The 17,071-nt window shown below is 30.9% G+C and overlaps 2 protein-coding genes across 5 annotated transcripts in view; one reads left to right on the top strand and one right to left on the bottom strand.

The window, feature by feature from the left end:
- The window catches only part of LOC130901707 (calcitonin gene-related peptide type 1 receptor), a 200,808-nt gene that overhangs the window by 20,983 nt on the left and 162,754 nt on the right, over positions 1 to 17,071 (top strand). For 3 of the 4 annotated variants that reach the window (XM_057813247.1, XM_057813246.1, XM_057813249.1), the window contains exon 2: positions 503 to 550. The exons of the other annotated variant lie outside the window; for it this stretch is intronic. The gene's annotated coding sequence lies outside the window, so the exon portion shown is untranslated. The remainder of the gene's footprint in view (positions 1 to 502; positions 551 to 17,071) is intronic. 4 annotated transcript variants of the gene reach the window in all.
- On the bottom strand, positions 960 to 1,736 carry LOC130900518 (EPM2A-interacting protein 1-like). Its single transcript, XM_057811209.1, has one exon. The coding sequence runs from the start codon at positions 1,734 to 1,736 to the stop codon at positions 960 to 962; it is 777 nt and encodes a 258-aa protein (XP_057667192.1).

Raw genomic sequence — 17,071 nt, forward strand, 5'->3', positions numbered from 1 at the left:
ATTTGAGCGTGAATCGTATCTCTGCTTAATAAATATGTCATCATAAGTGAATTGATTACGCATGGAAAAAAATTGCGATTTGTAAAATTTGTTCCTCGGTTCAAATGAAATGCATTAATTCAGTCATTTTTAGATTACTTTAGAAATTTCAAAGCATATATCTGCTCATGATGTTAGGTACTCATACGTATAATGTCAACAAAATTTTTTTTTTTGTAATTTTGGAGATGTATATGTCTCACTCAATACCATTTAAGTGTTATTAGCATGATTTGCAATATACAGTTTTTAGAAATAATATTCAGCTTATAAGTCAGAACAGAATTTTTTCGAGAAAACCATATTGATGGAATAATCCTTAGATTAAGGATAGAACAGGATACCGCATATGTATATCTGGCAGTGCTTTTCTTTTGTTACCAAAACGTATCAGTCCGTTATTTCATTTTATTATTCGAGCGTATTTTATACTTATTCTAATGGTAAACTGTTGTACTTTCAGTTGTAACCGTCACAACCAGAAAAAGTAGCCAGGAATATCTTCTCACAGGTAATTATTAAAATATTATAGCTAAAAATTTAATTTAAAATCAAATGAATTAAGGGAACTTAAAATAAACATGTAGATGAATTTGAGGTTGAAGAAAAATATATAAAGGAAATTAAGTGAAAAAGATAATTTTGGAAAGTTGGGCTTCTATTTTTTATCTAAGCATGATTATAATACATGGGGAATTAATCGATATGTTCTAAAACAGGGGTGTCCACCTTGCAAGGCACCAAGGGCCAAAACTAAAAGCTTTGATTTGGTTGCGGGCCATATAATAATTTTGTTAAAGTAATAACAAAATAATGTAAGGTATAAAAATAATTAAAACAAAAAAAGAGTATTACATCTTTTATTGCATATTTTTTTTGAGAGCTAAGAGAAACATTGCAATAATAATAAAAAGTTATATCTAATGTGAAGACTGTGGTCGATCGGCTTCATCCACCAATGAGGAAATGTCCACCTCCAGTTCAGTTGTAGACAGTCTCATGAGATGACGTAAGGAAGAATCGGTGAGGTTGCTTCTGTTGTGGTTTTTATTGTACTTCATGGAGGAAAAGGCACTTTCACGTGTATATGTGCTTCCGAACATTTTAGACAGTAATTTAAAAAATTCAGGTCCCCTTTCTTGTCTGGTGATTAAGAACATGTCAGCTTGAAGGTCACATAACTCAATTTGTAAGTCGGGTAGTTGATCTTCAATGATTGCTCCAAAAGGATTATTATAAAGCAGTAAACCGCTTTTGAGACTTTCGATTTCTTCAAATCTTATATTAAATTCATCAATAACTTGTTGAATTTGTGAACTGCAGCATGAAAACTCAATATTTTCCTCACTATTGAATTCTTCTGCTAGTTGCAGACAGCTAGGGAAGTATGTCAGGTTGTTCTTTTCCAAAGCATGTTTAAACACGCTCAGCTTATTCCGAAATCCGTTTATTTTTCCGATTAAATCTGAAACCGTTTGGTTTCTTCCTTGAAGACTCAAGCATAAACTGTTAAGATGATTAGTCAGATCTCTTAATAAAGCTAACTGTCTTAAGAATTCTGGATCCTTAAGCTTTCTTTCCAGTTCAGTTGTGTCCGATGAAACGTATTCATTGAGGAATGCAGGGATTTCCTTCCTTATGGCAAAAAACCGTTCCATGCACTTTCCTGCACTCAGCCACCTTACATGGTTGTACATTAGCAAGTCTCCATACTCAGCCTCGAAGCAGATCCACTAATCTAGTTTTTTTACCTGTCATTGATGGGGCCTCGTCTGTTGATATGGCTGAACATTTATCGAAACCTCCATTTCTATCAACTCTTTCTTCATAGCCTCATAGATGTCTTTTCCTTTAGTCATTCCATAAAGAGGGCAGATATCAAATAACTCATCTTTACCGGTAAAATCGTCAAAAGTAGTACGCACAAATATTAGGAGTTGACTAACATCTGATTGATCAGTGCCTTCATCGGCACACTTTTTAATTAAATTGCCATCAGTAAAAGGTTTTTTTGCCTTTGCTAGCTCAAGCGACACGGCATTATCATGTTGTAAGGTATGTAAGGATAAAGAAAATATAATCCTCTCCGTAAAACATTTCGCGGGCCACAACGAATGGTATCGCGAGCCGGATGCGGCCCGCGGGCCGCCAGTTGAACAACGCTGTTCTAAAAGATAATACTAGTGATATGATTAATATTATACATCAGTCAGTTATACAAATTTGTTTAAAGATAGTGAATTAAGGAGAAAAATTGAAATTTTATTTAGAACTATTACGAGTGTGAGGAACTATATAAATATGATAATTATGGGTTGACTAGAATGTCATAAATAGGTATCTGAATAATGCAATTATTTACCATTAAATATAAATTATAAATACGAAATATTGGATAATGAAGTAACACATAGTTATAATGGATATGAAATCAAGAATAGCATTGTTTTCAATGCAATGTTTTCTAAATCATAATCCTGTTACCAGGTAGAAATATCGTTTACGTATTTAAGAAAGTCAATTTATAATTTAAATTTGATGATTCACTGAAATAATAAATTAATTCCATTCAGTATTCGACACTGTATGATTTATAATTTGTAAATTATATCATTAAAATAATATGAAAATAAAGTTTGCTACAAGGATGTTTATAAAAGTTAGTCCCTTATAATAAATGATAATTTATTTTCATAACACAATTTCTAAAGATATAAAGGTTAGTTTTTATACAAGAAAGTTACTAAGTCATAGATAGTTATTTATTCATAGTAATCTATGTTTAAGAGAGTTTTGAAATTTTTTGATAAAAGGCGGTTGCTACTCTGTTCGCATTTATGTTTGAGTAAATACCACTCGAGCCTCTCATCTTCAAATAAACATCAGTAACATTTCGATACAAGGGAAAGGATATTTTATTTATCAAAAATTAAAACTGAAATAATAATCATAACACATCAATCTTATATCTTCAAATCTAAAGCATGACAGCTTGTCAAATAAAGTCGATGGATAAGGGGTTTTCTGTTCCATTTGCACATTGACCGGCTACAAATCCTATCCCACTCGAAGGTCCTTAAATAGGAACTACTCAATGGTTCCTCTGTTTTCTTAAACTTGATTTTATTGTTTATTCTTATATTTCTCAATAATGAAAACGATTATATATTTTATCATCGCGTCTTGGTTAAACTATACCTAATCTCTTGACAGTAATGAAATTCGTCCCACTTCGGTGTTTAATATATTATTACATATCTTTCATTAGCACATGGTTTTTTCACGCAATCAATCCCTTACCGTACAAAAATTTCCTCGTTGCTAAGCAACACTTCTAATCCTGGTATTAAAACGCTACTCTCAATCCTAGTACTAAAAGTACTACTAAACTACTACAAAAATTATATGATTAGTACGTCTACTTGACAATCGATATTTACCAACAATACCAGATATCCATGACTACCGACTTGCTATCGCTGTTATAATTGAAAGGTGCTCAAATTTATTACCAAATTAACGATTTTTGAATAAAGCTAACTTTATTTTAATTTTGACATGGTTGGAGAAATCAATTTTATTTGAATTTACTAGTTTTCAGGCAAAAACTTAAACTTAACTGTAAAACTTTTATTCAACTATAATGACCCGAATTTGCATATAGTGTCTATATAGAAAAAGTTCAAGAAATCATTTTGTTAAAAGTAGTAATGTTTCAAACTAAAAACATAATTAACTACTAATATTTTCGTTTCCAATTATAATGCATTGATACCGAGAGACCGATGATGCCTAAACTATGCGTGTTATGAAGCAGAGTTTGCTAAGTGTCAAGGAAAAAAATGTTTTCGTCGTCAATATTGTGTTTATTTACAACATAATATGATGTGTCAAGGGGATAGATTAGCGACTGAATTGTTTAAACTGTAATTAATATAATATAACGTAAAATTTAAGTATAAGTAATTACTTGTTATGTAGAAAAAGTGTTATTATAACACGCAACAAAAATGTAATTTTCTGTCACGCGAGTCTAAAAATTGATAAATGAAATAGTTATTTGTGTGAAGTGTGTGTAAAGTAGCCTTTTCTCGAATGTGAATATTTCCACAATAAAGTCGATGAGTCTTTACACACGAATTGCATATCATAGTCTTTCAACTATCGAAAATTTTATCAAAATACAGAAGTTCAATGGAAATTTTTCTTATAAAATATATTATATATTTATTAATATTGTGAACAGTTTAATCAAGATGAGAACAAATTAACAGAACAACGACAAATTTGTGTTATTAAATTTTCAACTCTTCTTTTCGGCATGTACAAAAGCCACCTGAAAATAATTATTCCTACATACGTAGAAAAATAAAAAATGGCATCAAAACGATTTGATACTCTACATTACGGAGACCTTAATAATACATTTTTTACGCACTACTGCTTAAATTATATTTATTTACTCACTAGTACATAAAGTAAAGTTGAAAACACTCGAAAGTGTGTCTTAAGTACGTACTTTACGCACGGTACTAGAAAAATAGAATATTGGTGATGTATAAACAGTATAAACAATTTTTCTAAAGAAGTGCTCTCAGCTAACATATAATCCATAAAAAGAAAACTGTTGTGAGCTTAATAAAAATATATTATTAATGGAGTTGAAAGGAGAGATTCTGTTAATTGGAAAAGCACATTATATGTTACTGCGACGTATTGTTATGAGATATATGAATTTATATGAAGAATAAGGATAGAAAATACAATCAGTTTACAGAGGACCACAATAGATACAGAAACATTGCAGTGGAATAGCGACTTGAGCGATGGTGCATACCTAATATATAATTCCTTTTAGAGTCTAGAAACAATATTAATAAGGATGAAAACTATTAATAGAAAGAAAACTGTTATGAATTATTAACAGGTTATTGTGAGCTTAATAAGCACAGTAATGGGGATGACCGAGATTTTGTTAATCTGAAGAGCACAAGGTGTGTCACTGCGAGGTACTTATGGGAGAGACATATAACATCACTCAATTCATTCAAAACAATTTCGTGTATTAGTTTATCATTGCTTCTTGATGAAAAAAATCGAAAAAAACCATTTGTTATTGTTTTGCTAAATTTAAACCTATGATGGTAACGTTCTGGTTGTCCAATTGAGGTGGTTACTTCACAATACATGAAAAAGTCCTAAATTGAAATTGCGTGAGATAGTCGAGCCGTAAAGATATCAGAAGGCAATGTGTTAACAATTATGCATGAACATTGGACCATGAGAAAGCTTTTTTCAAAATGGGTGCGCGTTTATTCACTGTCGATCAAAAACAACTGCTGATGCTGATGATTCAGAGCATGTTTGGCCATGTTTACACGTAATGAATCAGATTTTTTGCAGCAATATGTGATAATGGATAAAAACACGGATCCATCACTTCACTTCGAAATCAAAACGATCATAATCTGAGTGGTATGTAGCCGGTGAATCACATCCAAAGCGTCCAAAGGTACAATAGTCCGCTGAGAAGGTTATGGCTTCAGTATTCTGGGATGCGCATGGAATATTATTCAACGACTATTTCCAAAAAGGGACAGACAATCAATAGTGAATACTATATAGAGTTTTTGAATCTTTTGAATTCAAAATCAAGGTAAAACGGTTTCATTTGTCGAATTAAAAACTACCCTTTCACCACAAAAATTCATAATTCGGTGGTAACGATGGTTAAATTGATCGAATTACACTTGGTTGGAATTGGCTCCTCATTCACCGTATAGCCTAGATTTGCTCCCCAGTAATTGCTAGCTATTCTCTGATACAAAAATAGATATGGAAAGGTTGAAATTGAATAGACCGCAACTTCCTGGAACTTACCTATATAATTCATTTTTGTTACTAGGAATAATATTAATAAGAATAAAATTTTTTTGGAATTTAATGAGTTTTAAGGCGAACATATATGAAGATGATTTGTTTATCCTGCTCGTCAGACAATGTAATTTGAATATTGTAGCGTCTTCAGAATGGTGGAAATATTCGAAGGTGGGAAGCTATTAAAAAAGTGGAATATCTCGTTAAATTTAGAATTTGAAGTTTGGTATACCTCAATTTTAATTTATAAGGTATATTTTTAATTACTGAAACATTAACATAAATTCGTATTCAATGTTTACATTCGAAAATTACTGCTGTTTATTAGATTTTGATAAACAAATTGTAACTTTCAAAAATTTGAATTTCGGTAAACTTATTTTCACAATCCTGAAGTAATATGAAGTTATTTAAATAAAACCTGACAGATTTTCTTTCGCGAAGATAGTTTCACTAATCAGTTTTCACATAAATTTCTGAAATGAAAATTAAGAAACATCATTTTCGCTATACAGATTAAATGTTTATTATTTTGGTTGATATTTCGAATAAACATTCGCTGATTTGAAGTACTTGTTTTAACATAATTATCGAAAACATCAACAGCAGATGATTTGAGATACTATATCATACAATGTTGATGTGAAATTAACCGGATTTTTAATGGACAATAGTGTTTAAATTTAAACAAATAAATTATGTGTATAATGAAAGCGTTAAACGAGCGCTCATTTGAGAGTCGTACAGTATGCCGGATGACCAAATAGCAGAAAAAATTCAATATTTCAAGAACGGATTAACATAGAATCTTGAGATTGGCCTCATTCGACTCAAAGCAAAAAAATACACCAAGTTAACTGTTTTTATTGAAATTTCGAAGAAAATTAAAGAACTAATTAGGAATTGAAGGACTGTTGGCAAGATGAAAATTTTCATGGTGAGTTGTTCTTATCAAAGCAACAATAATTATTTGAAGTGTATATTTAAATTCAATAACTCTTACAATTAAAAATTCAATGAAGCCTTAAAAACCAAGGAATTTTCTAATAATAAAACTAGGGTTTCAAAGTCAAAATTTGTTCAATTTGAAAAAAAAAAACATTTTAAATTCAAAGAAATTAGATGAATAGCTCTTTAGCTACATCACTGATTTCCAGGTGCTGTTCTTCGGTTCACGTATCATGTTCGTAATAAAAGGATCCTCCAGTTGCTTGTGGAACGCATTTTAGTTGGTTGGTAGATATATAAGACATTATCCGCGAGTTTCTGATCTTGAATGCCTTGTAATCTTCATTCCTACTTTTTTGTGCCTCTTTCGTCAATATTCCGAGTGGAAGAATCTACTTCTGCACTTTTTCAGTACTATGCAATAAAATTTTATGCATCGTGGATGGCCTGTAGTACCATGGATACTTCTCGATAGCGATCTCTGCTCTTTCTTTTGAGAAGAGTTGATATTTATGATTTTCAGTATGAAATGAATGAAATGTACTATTCAAGCCAATTGGATTAACAAGGTAGTGTAACAAACTAAGGCTTACTCCAATCCTTTCCTTTCTTTGCGGTGGTATGATAGACAGATAAAGGCAGATGATTTTGTTCTAATCTTTAATTTAACACGTCTAGTTTGAAAAGTGACCTAGAAATAAAGTGCTTAGTCTGTTTTTTTGATTTTATCTAATCGGTTTTGGAACATTTTTAATAATTTACTGAACATCCCGAGGGATAGTAAGAACTTTTGCAAATAAATACTCACTACACTTTTATAAACTAATGCTGCAGATTCAAAAACATATAGTTGTCGCCTGGAATCTAATTTATTTTTGTCATTGAAAAACTTATTTGGATAACTATACTGGAGTTAAAGAAATTTAAGTTGCCGAATTAAACAGAAAATTTTGGAACCAGCACACAAGGAAATTCCTTGATGATGTTTCCATTCAGTAGTAAGTGGAAATTACAAAGAATTATTACATTTCTATAATTCGAATTTGTATAAATTAATCAGCTGACTAACATAAGCTAGTAAACTTTCCTCCAGTAGTTTCTTTAAACGTATCGTTTATTTTCTATTTCTAATCTTATCTTTTTTCTTACTATTTGATATATGAGTCGCAAAATATATTTCTGGTCGAATTTATCCAAGAAAATTACTCATATCAAATAGTAGTAAACTTAAATATATGCATCTTTAACAACAATTAGTCATTCGGATTGAAATATGAACGCTTCTGCAAAATTTCAATAGTGAATGAACGAAAATTTTAGCTCTATATATTAAAAAGTATATATTTATTTCAAGTTTGATTAACATATTGCAATGCAGTTTAGTACTAAATACTTCTGGTTAACATCAAGCGTATTTTTCTAGAATCAATGGAAAAATATAATATATCACGTCAATACCTACCAATAAACAACTTCCAGTTTGTTATTTTTAAAAAGATGTATACTGTTAGAAAAATTAATGGATCCTTTCTTCTACAATATCTATCTTCTGAGTCAGTTACATGCGCAATCATTAAATAAATCTTTTGTTACATAAAAATGAAAAATTCGCAAAATTTCTAATGGAAAGAAAGCATTTTTCAACTGTTTGATCTTTTTTCAATAATTACTCAGGCCGACATTTGTTTGGACATATAACTGAGAACAAAAAATTATTTTATTTAAAATAAATAACTATTTACATTTCTTCTTCAAGCTTTTATTATAAAAATAATCAATTGTAAATGAATGTAAGGCTTGTACTATGTAGATAGTTTTTAATATCTCATTACTTCATACACACCTTGTGGAATTTTGTATATTTTGATGAGAGCGGAAATGTTTTTTGTTTCCACGACAACATGTAATTTTTATTAGGGCTCTGAAAATAATTCAAAAATAAATATTTCTAAAGTTTTAATAAGAAGCATTCTTAGAAACTGGATTCTCAAGTTAAGTAGGTGAATTTATTCAACTATTAGTTATATCCAAATTGAGTTTGCTCAAATTAAAAAATATAAATAAATATAATAAGCATATAGAACAATAACCTCAAAACGTATCATGCTTAGATTAGTGGAATATTTATAAACTAAACAAAAAACTGTGAACAGAAGTTATTTGTCGGTATAAAAGGTAAATGAATGTATTTACTAAAGATCCAATAGGAATTTAGTCAAATTTTATAAGGACACCATCGTTTCATAGTTCAAAGTCATAGAATAGAAAGAAGGCTTTAACAACTAATGAAAATCAGCAATTCAAAGTTTTATAAGCTTACAAAAGCTTACAAAAAACAATATTCAGACATAGTATAATAACTTATTTTTCTTTGTGTATAGGTAAGTAACATACTCAGTGATATTAGAAGTGGTATGTCCAAAAAAGAAGAAAAAACCGAAAGTTTTCAGTTTCAAGAAAATATTCACCCTGAAACTAAAATACCATCAAATGGTACAAGGTATATGCAATCTCAAAATGGTTCCGGTTCAAATTGGAAAAGAATTATCGCACATTAAAGATTATCAGTTTGTTTTATTGCCAAGCGTCCATTAGAGCTCTGAACTCGAATGTCATGAGATCCAAGTTGGTTTGGAAAAGTTTAATGAGCTAATTAGCTACAGGACAATAGAAAAACCACTATGAAAAGGGTAGAAGGGAAACAAAAATTGAGACCGGCAACTCCTGGGAACTTATACCCAAAGAACATCTATTGAAGATATCAACATAACAATTTACGAATGTGAACAGAAGTCTTGTCGGGTCATTGCCTCATATTCAGTGGAAGATTCAACGTCTGAGAGACTTCGGAAACCCATAGCATTTCACCTGGTTTTCTAAATTCTGAACTTTAAGAAAGGAGTGCGATTAAAAGATTGAATAATATGAATCAAACCAAAAAATAAAAAATGCAGCACAATGAGCTGAATATTATATAGAATTATCTTAGAAAGCACCCCATGCTTCTTTATATTAAAATTATATCTTATATCAATCAAGCTACCCTTATTTGAAATTCTGGAAAGATTTTTGTAATTTTTTAATTGGTTTGGTTTCAATTAAAGTCATTAACTCAAAAAGTGGTTAAGTGGGGCGTTTGTTACATTCCTGTGAGAGTTTATTTTTAAAATACCGCGTTTTCCTCGATTATAGAATCAACCAATGCGCACAAAGTACCACCAGAAATTGCGTATCAAGAAAATCTTTAACTATTCTTCAAGATAATTGTACGAGTTTATTAAATTATTGTAATGTCATCTGTCCTTGAAGTTTTAAAGTACTCAAAAATCGATTTGAAAGATTCAGTTGCAAATATATCAAGCGAATATAAACTTGTTAATAAAACCTTCCATGGCAATAGTGAAAAGTTGATAATTTCTCCACATGGAGTATTTGAATTGATCGACTAATGTCACAAGATTAATCTATATATTATATCGTTTTATTTGCACGTTATATCATTAATTCAGTGTACCGCATTTAGTTCTGATTAATTATATTTTGTCTCAATTCGCATAGATTTGAAAAATGATAAACCTATATTTAGAACCAAATTTCTTTTCTGGTCATTAGCTAGCTAACAAGTTACCAGAACGAATGAATTGAGCTGGAAATTACTCTACGTATTCTGGACGATAATTAAAAATCGATGTTTGTAAAGTCTGGTTAGTATGTTGACCTTGAATGTAATAAAATCATCGGATTCAAGGGTATAATAATACAGTAGAGAGATATAATTATTTATATTATTTTGAAATCAAACATTGAGCTGCTTATATTGGACGAAAACAAATTTGATTAGCTGGCAGAATTTTTAGTACAGCTAGGCACATAACGTCGAACTGATTACTGGGATATGATTTTATTTCGTCATAAAACCACTTATTGGGACTGAAAATAAACAAAATTTGAAGTAACAAAAGCTAAATTTATCGATTTGAGGCGTCGACGATGAGTTTCATGTTTCAACTTTTAAGAACTTAGGAAACATTGTTTCATAGGGTTTCAAACTTTGTTATTTGTTACTAAGTAAAGGTCATTTTGGTTTTTAAAGTCATCAAATTATATATTGATATATTCTTAAATAATTATCTTAAAGTCAAAACTGCACAAATTACTTCACCAGTTTAATAGGTTGAAGAACTTTTTCTTAGAATTTGACAAGTCACTTTTGTTCTTTAGAAATTGGAAATGAAAACAAATCAAAAATCAGGCCTTTTGCTATTAAAAAATGTCTTCTTTTCCTGTATCTTTAGACTTTGTCTTGTTTTAGTCCGAATATTCAGTGTCCTTCTGAGTTCTTCTTGAGACGCTGATATCCAGCTCTCGTACCACCTTTTTGATGGTTTTCCTAGAGGCATCTATGTGTTTGTTTCCTAGTTTTATTGAAGAACATTATTCATCTGTTTTCTCTCTTTCGATATGATTTTCACAACCTCGATCACGTTCTGTAATTCTTCTTGTAACATCTGGAATTTCTACTTCTTTTTCGTTTTCATTTCAATAGTCCTCATTATTCGTTCTGTTGTTGATGTTTCCGTTGCATACGTAAGAATAGGCTTAGTGCTTTGTGCACGGATTTTTGAATAAAACCATTTATTGAGTCGTATTAGTTAAAAATGCTCATATTATATTTATCTGCCGTTAACTTTATTGTGTATAATAGGCGGTTTAGGTCATCTCCATTATCTGCCACTAGTACTCCTCATCATTTTCAGAATTTCCAGATGTGTTACTAAACGGTTAGGCTACAAAAAAGTTGACAGACGGCCACAAAACTCGACGTACGGCGTCAGCTTTGGAGTTCCTTGAGCATTATAATGATGAAGCAGACAACTTTTCGAAATCAATCGTGACTGGGAATGAAACCTGGATTCATTACGGTATACTAGAAACAAAACGACAATCACAACAATGGATGCATTCAAATTCAACAAACAAACCAAAAAAAAAAAAAATCCAACAAACCTTCAACGACCGAAAGATCAACAAGGTGTGCTGCTTGTGGAGTTTATGGAGCCTAGAGCCACAATCTCTGCAGCTATTTATTATGAAACATTACGAAGTTTGCGTAGAGCCATTCAGAACAAACGAAGTGGAAAGCTGACCACTGGAGTTCTTCTGATCCATGATAATAACCGTCCAAACACTGCTGGAACAACTCAACGGATTTTTGAACAATTTGGATAAGACATTTTCGATGATGCGCTATACTGCCTTGTCTTAGAACCAATTGACTCCATCTTTTTCCTGAACTGAAGACGTGGCATGGAAGCGTTTTGAAACCAATAAGGACCTTCAAACCAACGTCAAGGATTACTTGAATTCTTTGTCGGCTACTTTCTTTGAAGAGGGTATTGAAAAACGTGTCCACAGTTATGACAAATGCCTCAATATCTTCGCAAGTGCACTAATCTTTTGATAATAAAATTATTGTTTTATATGAACTTTTCTTTTATTTATAGCCTATCGGAGGTTGAAAAAATAACGGCTCTTGTAATTAACATAAGCACTTTTTTATCTCTTCTTCACCAGATGTTCGTCTTGTTTATTCACTTTTTTCTAAAGATTAATTGGGTTTGCTACTTTTTTCCTTATATTCTTTATCAATGTAGCTTCTAAAAGGTGTGCTGTAGACAAAAATTAGGTCTCTTCTGTTAAGACAAAAAATCTAGTTCATTCCACTGCTAAGCCGATATTTTATGCGTTTTCACTCTGATTTTCTCCCTATTTGATATGTTAGGATTTGAAATAAATTATAATTCAAATATTTGAACCTTAAGTCTATATCTAAATAAAAAATTCGTTCCCATTCTACGTTTATTTTGAATTCTGACATATCCCTCATATTAATTGGAATAGGAGAATATCGTGGAATCTCGTTATGGAAAAATATACAATGTCGATTCCTTCACGTATGAAGACGGTCTTCTATTGTAAATTATGTAAAAGCTGAAATTGTCACATCATGTAAATAGATTTTCTGTTATCATGTAGATATCAAAGGCAATAATATATTCCGTTTCCATAAAATGAAAATGACAAGAATTTGAATGAAAATTAAAGTACTTCAAACTTTCACCCACAACGAATTGAATTTGAAAATTTAATTCGTCTATATATAATAGTAAAATGGGTGTTGGGAAAGAAATTCTTCTCTGAAAATAGTTTATCTCAAAAAATCCAGCTTTCAATTTTATTTGAAATATAACGGCATCACTAATATCGGAAATTGAGTCTCTCATTAGATGACATCCAATAATCTTAGGACTATTACAACTAAGACCAATCAACAGAATTTGAAACGAGATATCATAAGCAATTTCCATTAAATTTGCAGGGGTCGTTAGTTCAAAAGAAACCACATTTAATGTGTTGTCTGTTAAACTTTTCTTAATTCCAATTATTTTCATTTTATACTTGTCTAAAATTTTGCATACCAATGTTTATTGACGTCGTTGGGTTTAACATCAGCATTTGTGATAATTATGTTGAAATATCTATTTTTATATCATCAGACAAATACTATTGAAATAAGAGAAAATAAACATTTATTTAATACCGGCGGTTCTATAAAAATAAATCGCAGATTTGAATGTAAATAGTGGTCAGATATCTTATTTTTCGTTTAATATCAAAGACAAAAAGGTATTAAAATTTGATTTAATTAAACTCGAATCTACATATATAATGTGTGTTACTATCTATATTTATTTTAGTTTTAGATATTTAAACGACGTTAACAGGTTATAAAGAATCGAAATTATTCCCAGATAAAATTTTAAATAGCCATCTTACTATTTTGTGTTTATAAAGGATATTTTTCCGATTCTATTCATGTTCAAGGATTCAAGTTTCAGTTCTAGGTTATAGATATTTGAAAAATACGAATACCAAGAATGGTTATACTGCAAATTCATTGTTGTCACTTTATGTCAAACATAACAATAAAAATGGTTCATATTTTGTCCTGTTTTTTTGATACATGAATTCCATAATCCTACCGAATATGATGAAGTATTTCTTGATGTTCCAAAATACAAAAGAACATCTGTAAGTTGACACCTTAGAGACTAACTAAGTGGTCAACATACCGAGGTGATCAACTATGGGAATTTAGTTAGTTACAGTTAGTTATTAGGAATAAATTAGTCACAGTCTATAAGTTCATTAATCATGCTAGGGAAATTTTTTGCGGAGAAGGCGTTAAGTTGTTTGATCATAAGCTTTGCATAGTTTTCGTTCAGAGTCAGCTACTTTTTAGTTTCTCTGCGAAATATTAAGTTGTTCCATCATGCGCCTTACATCGTTTCCGTTCAGAGTCCATCACTTTTCAGTTTTGTCATCAAATAGAGAATTTTCTTCCACGCAGTTCATTTCTATATCTTTCAGTCCTTGCTGTGTTTAGTTGTAGAGAAGTTTCATTGAAGATTGTCTCTGGGTCTGGTTCAACACATGTTACCAACTCATCGTCCATGGTAAGATAATCCTCAAAATCAACTTTATCGAACACAGAGAAAGAGCAGAAGCTCATCTTCTTGTACCTATTTCTCCCAGGAATGAAAAGGTGTTCTCATTTTGAACTTTGAACGAGTCATAGAATGAAAAACAAAAAATGAAACTTTATTTTTTCTCTTCCCTTTTCGGTTGTTTACAAATGACTCGCATATTGGATACGAACAATGAATGGAGTACCACAACGGGGGCTAATTTTGCTGAAATAAGAGGAATTATTGATAAAGTAATTTCTGGAAACTAGATGAAGAGCAAACGGGGGATAACCAACTTCAAGAAATCATCAATGCGTCAATGATCAATTTACTTGAATCAAAAAATTATAAAAAGTTACCAGCATACAATTTATAGAGGTTGTCGACATAGAGAGATAATCATCCATTGAAAATGCGTTGTGATAAATCCAATTGACAAATTTCGGTCAATATAGATAGTTGGTTAACGTAGAAAGGTGGTCAACATTGGAGGATGTATGTCTACCACGGTACCAAGATAAACTTCATTTACTGAAGACAATAAATTAGTTATTAAAAATAGTGTCATAACAGTGTAATTGCGAGTGTTAGTGTGGTGTGCGATATAAAATAATACGACGATTATCCCCACGGGTTAGCTGTTTATGAATGAACTTACTAACATATCCATGTAGACATTGGTTTTTGGTTATGTGTTTTTGATAATGAGGCTACTTTGCGCAAAAAGAGAACGCTTAGGAAAATTATGGTGTTAGATAGACAATGAATTTAGTTTTACAGAGATGATGAGAGAGTAGATCATCTTTATTTTAACGATTTCCAAAAGGCAGAGTTAATAAAAATCGCGTAAAACGTTAAAAAGGGTTAAATAATGAGGAACATCGTTTTTGTTCTAATAAAATAACAGCTGATAAAATATACTATCATTTTATGATATTCTAATCCACCAGAAGAACCGTGTATGGATTCACTAATATTCACTAACACCAACAAAACAGAAAATCGCAAAATTCTGCCAAGAAGGTTGTGAACGCAGTTTTTTCTAGTGTAAGATTAGTTGAAGCAATTAAGCTTGATAATCAACGCACTATTATAACGATCTGGTACACCACAAAATGTTTACCAGTAGCTCTATTCACGAAAACACATTGTCATACACTACACAGCAGACAATTGAAGTTTAACAAGAAAATAATGTCATTTTTAATCACTCTATCACTGATTTGGCCATGGGTAATTTCTGGTTATTGATTAACCAAAAGAAACCTTTATGATGTTGACGTTTCACAAATGAGGTTGAAGCAAATCATCAGATTAAGAGCATTGGCTTCAAGTTTCAGAAGCTTAGATTACAAAAGTGCATTGATGAAGGTGATGAAACTGTATCCGTATCTTGAAATATATTATAGCGTCATAATTGAATGTTCTTGTGAAGTACCTGGATCAGAGGCTCTCCACTAGGGGATCGCGATCTCCAAGGGTTCGGAGATAAAAAAGCATTTAGTTCACAGATACCACACAACCGGCGTATAATAAATGAAATGATCATATATTTTTTTGGAACTTGAGTTAAATTCGTTTGCCTGTTATTAATTTTAACCAATTCAATTTTGAAACAAAACTATTTTTAACAAAAAGGATCATATGGATCTATAAATGATTTAACAACGCTACTAAAAATTATGTTGACCGTCGCGCCGCTTGTATCGTAACGAAGGCTTTATTGTTGTAAGGCAAAACTTGTTTGCTCAGAAAAGATATTCTCAAACTGCAAAAAACACTATTTTCTATGAAATGCAGCAGAATAATTCAATGAGAAATTTCGACTTGCTTGGCATTGTTAAATGTCTTGATTGATTTTTCCAACTATAAAATAATATCATTTTCAGTCCCAAGCGATTTGTTGATTTTGTTTTTAAATTTACCAAGGAAAAGATAAATGTGTCAAAAGATTCAACGCTACTTTTCTTAATTTTAGATATTCCTTCAAATTTTTATTTTAGATACCAAGCACCAAAACAGACCAGCATTGATGTGTCAATGGATGTCAATGGATGTGTCTTCAATACTTAAGACATACTTATGTCTTGTTAAGTTAAAAATTTTCATTTAATATTCTTACGATTCTTAATAATTGATAACTTAATGCTGACTAAAGTCTTGTCAATGAAGTTTTGAATAGTATTTTTGTTTGTTTGTTTTATAACAATTAATTATTGCTCTCTTTTTGTAACGATGTTACTGATGCTCATCCTAAAAAAGTGGTCGTAGCGTTAAAAAGTTTGAGTGCCCCTGATATAGACAATAGTAAAATTAGAGTATGTTTAATAAACACATACAAGAAACAAGTTTGTATTATGTTCACGAAACGTGCTGTTGCATTTTCAGCTAGTATGCGAAGTGCTAATCCTGAAATTGCTTATACCGAAGAGTTTGTTTGTACTTCAACCCTCATGAAGTGAATATCAGCCAATACTTCAATTTCTATTTCAACAATGAGAATATTACGAATAGTTGGTAGGAGGAGCGAAAACCATTTCGTTTAGAAATTGTATCTTCACATTTAACCATTTGAAAAAATTTAATATTAAACAACAATCTCTATCTTTATTTTTTTACAATAATATACTGATAAATTGATCGGATTTCTTCTTATTTTATTAAGTAGACATATCTCT

Source organism: Diorhabda carinulata, chromosome X (assembly GCF_026250575.1).
Source record: "Diorhabda carinulata isolate Delta chromosome X, icDioCari1.1, whole genome shotgun sequence".
In the NCBI taxonomy this organism is placed as follows: Eukaryota; Metazoa; Arthropoda; class Insecta; order Coleoptera; family Chrysomelidae; genus Diorhabda; species Diorhabda carinulata.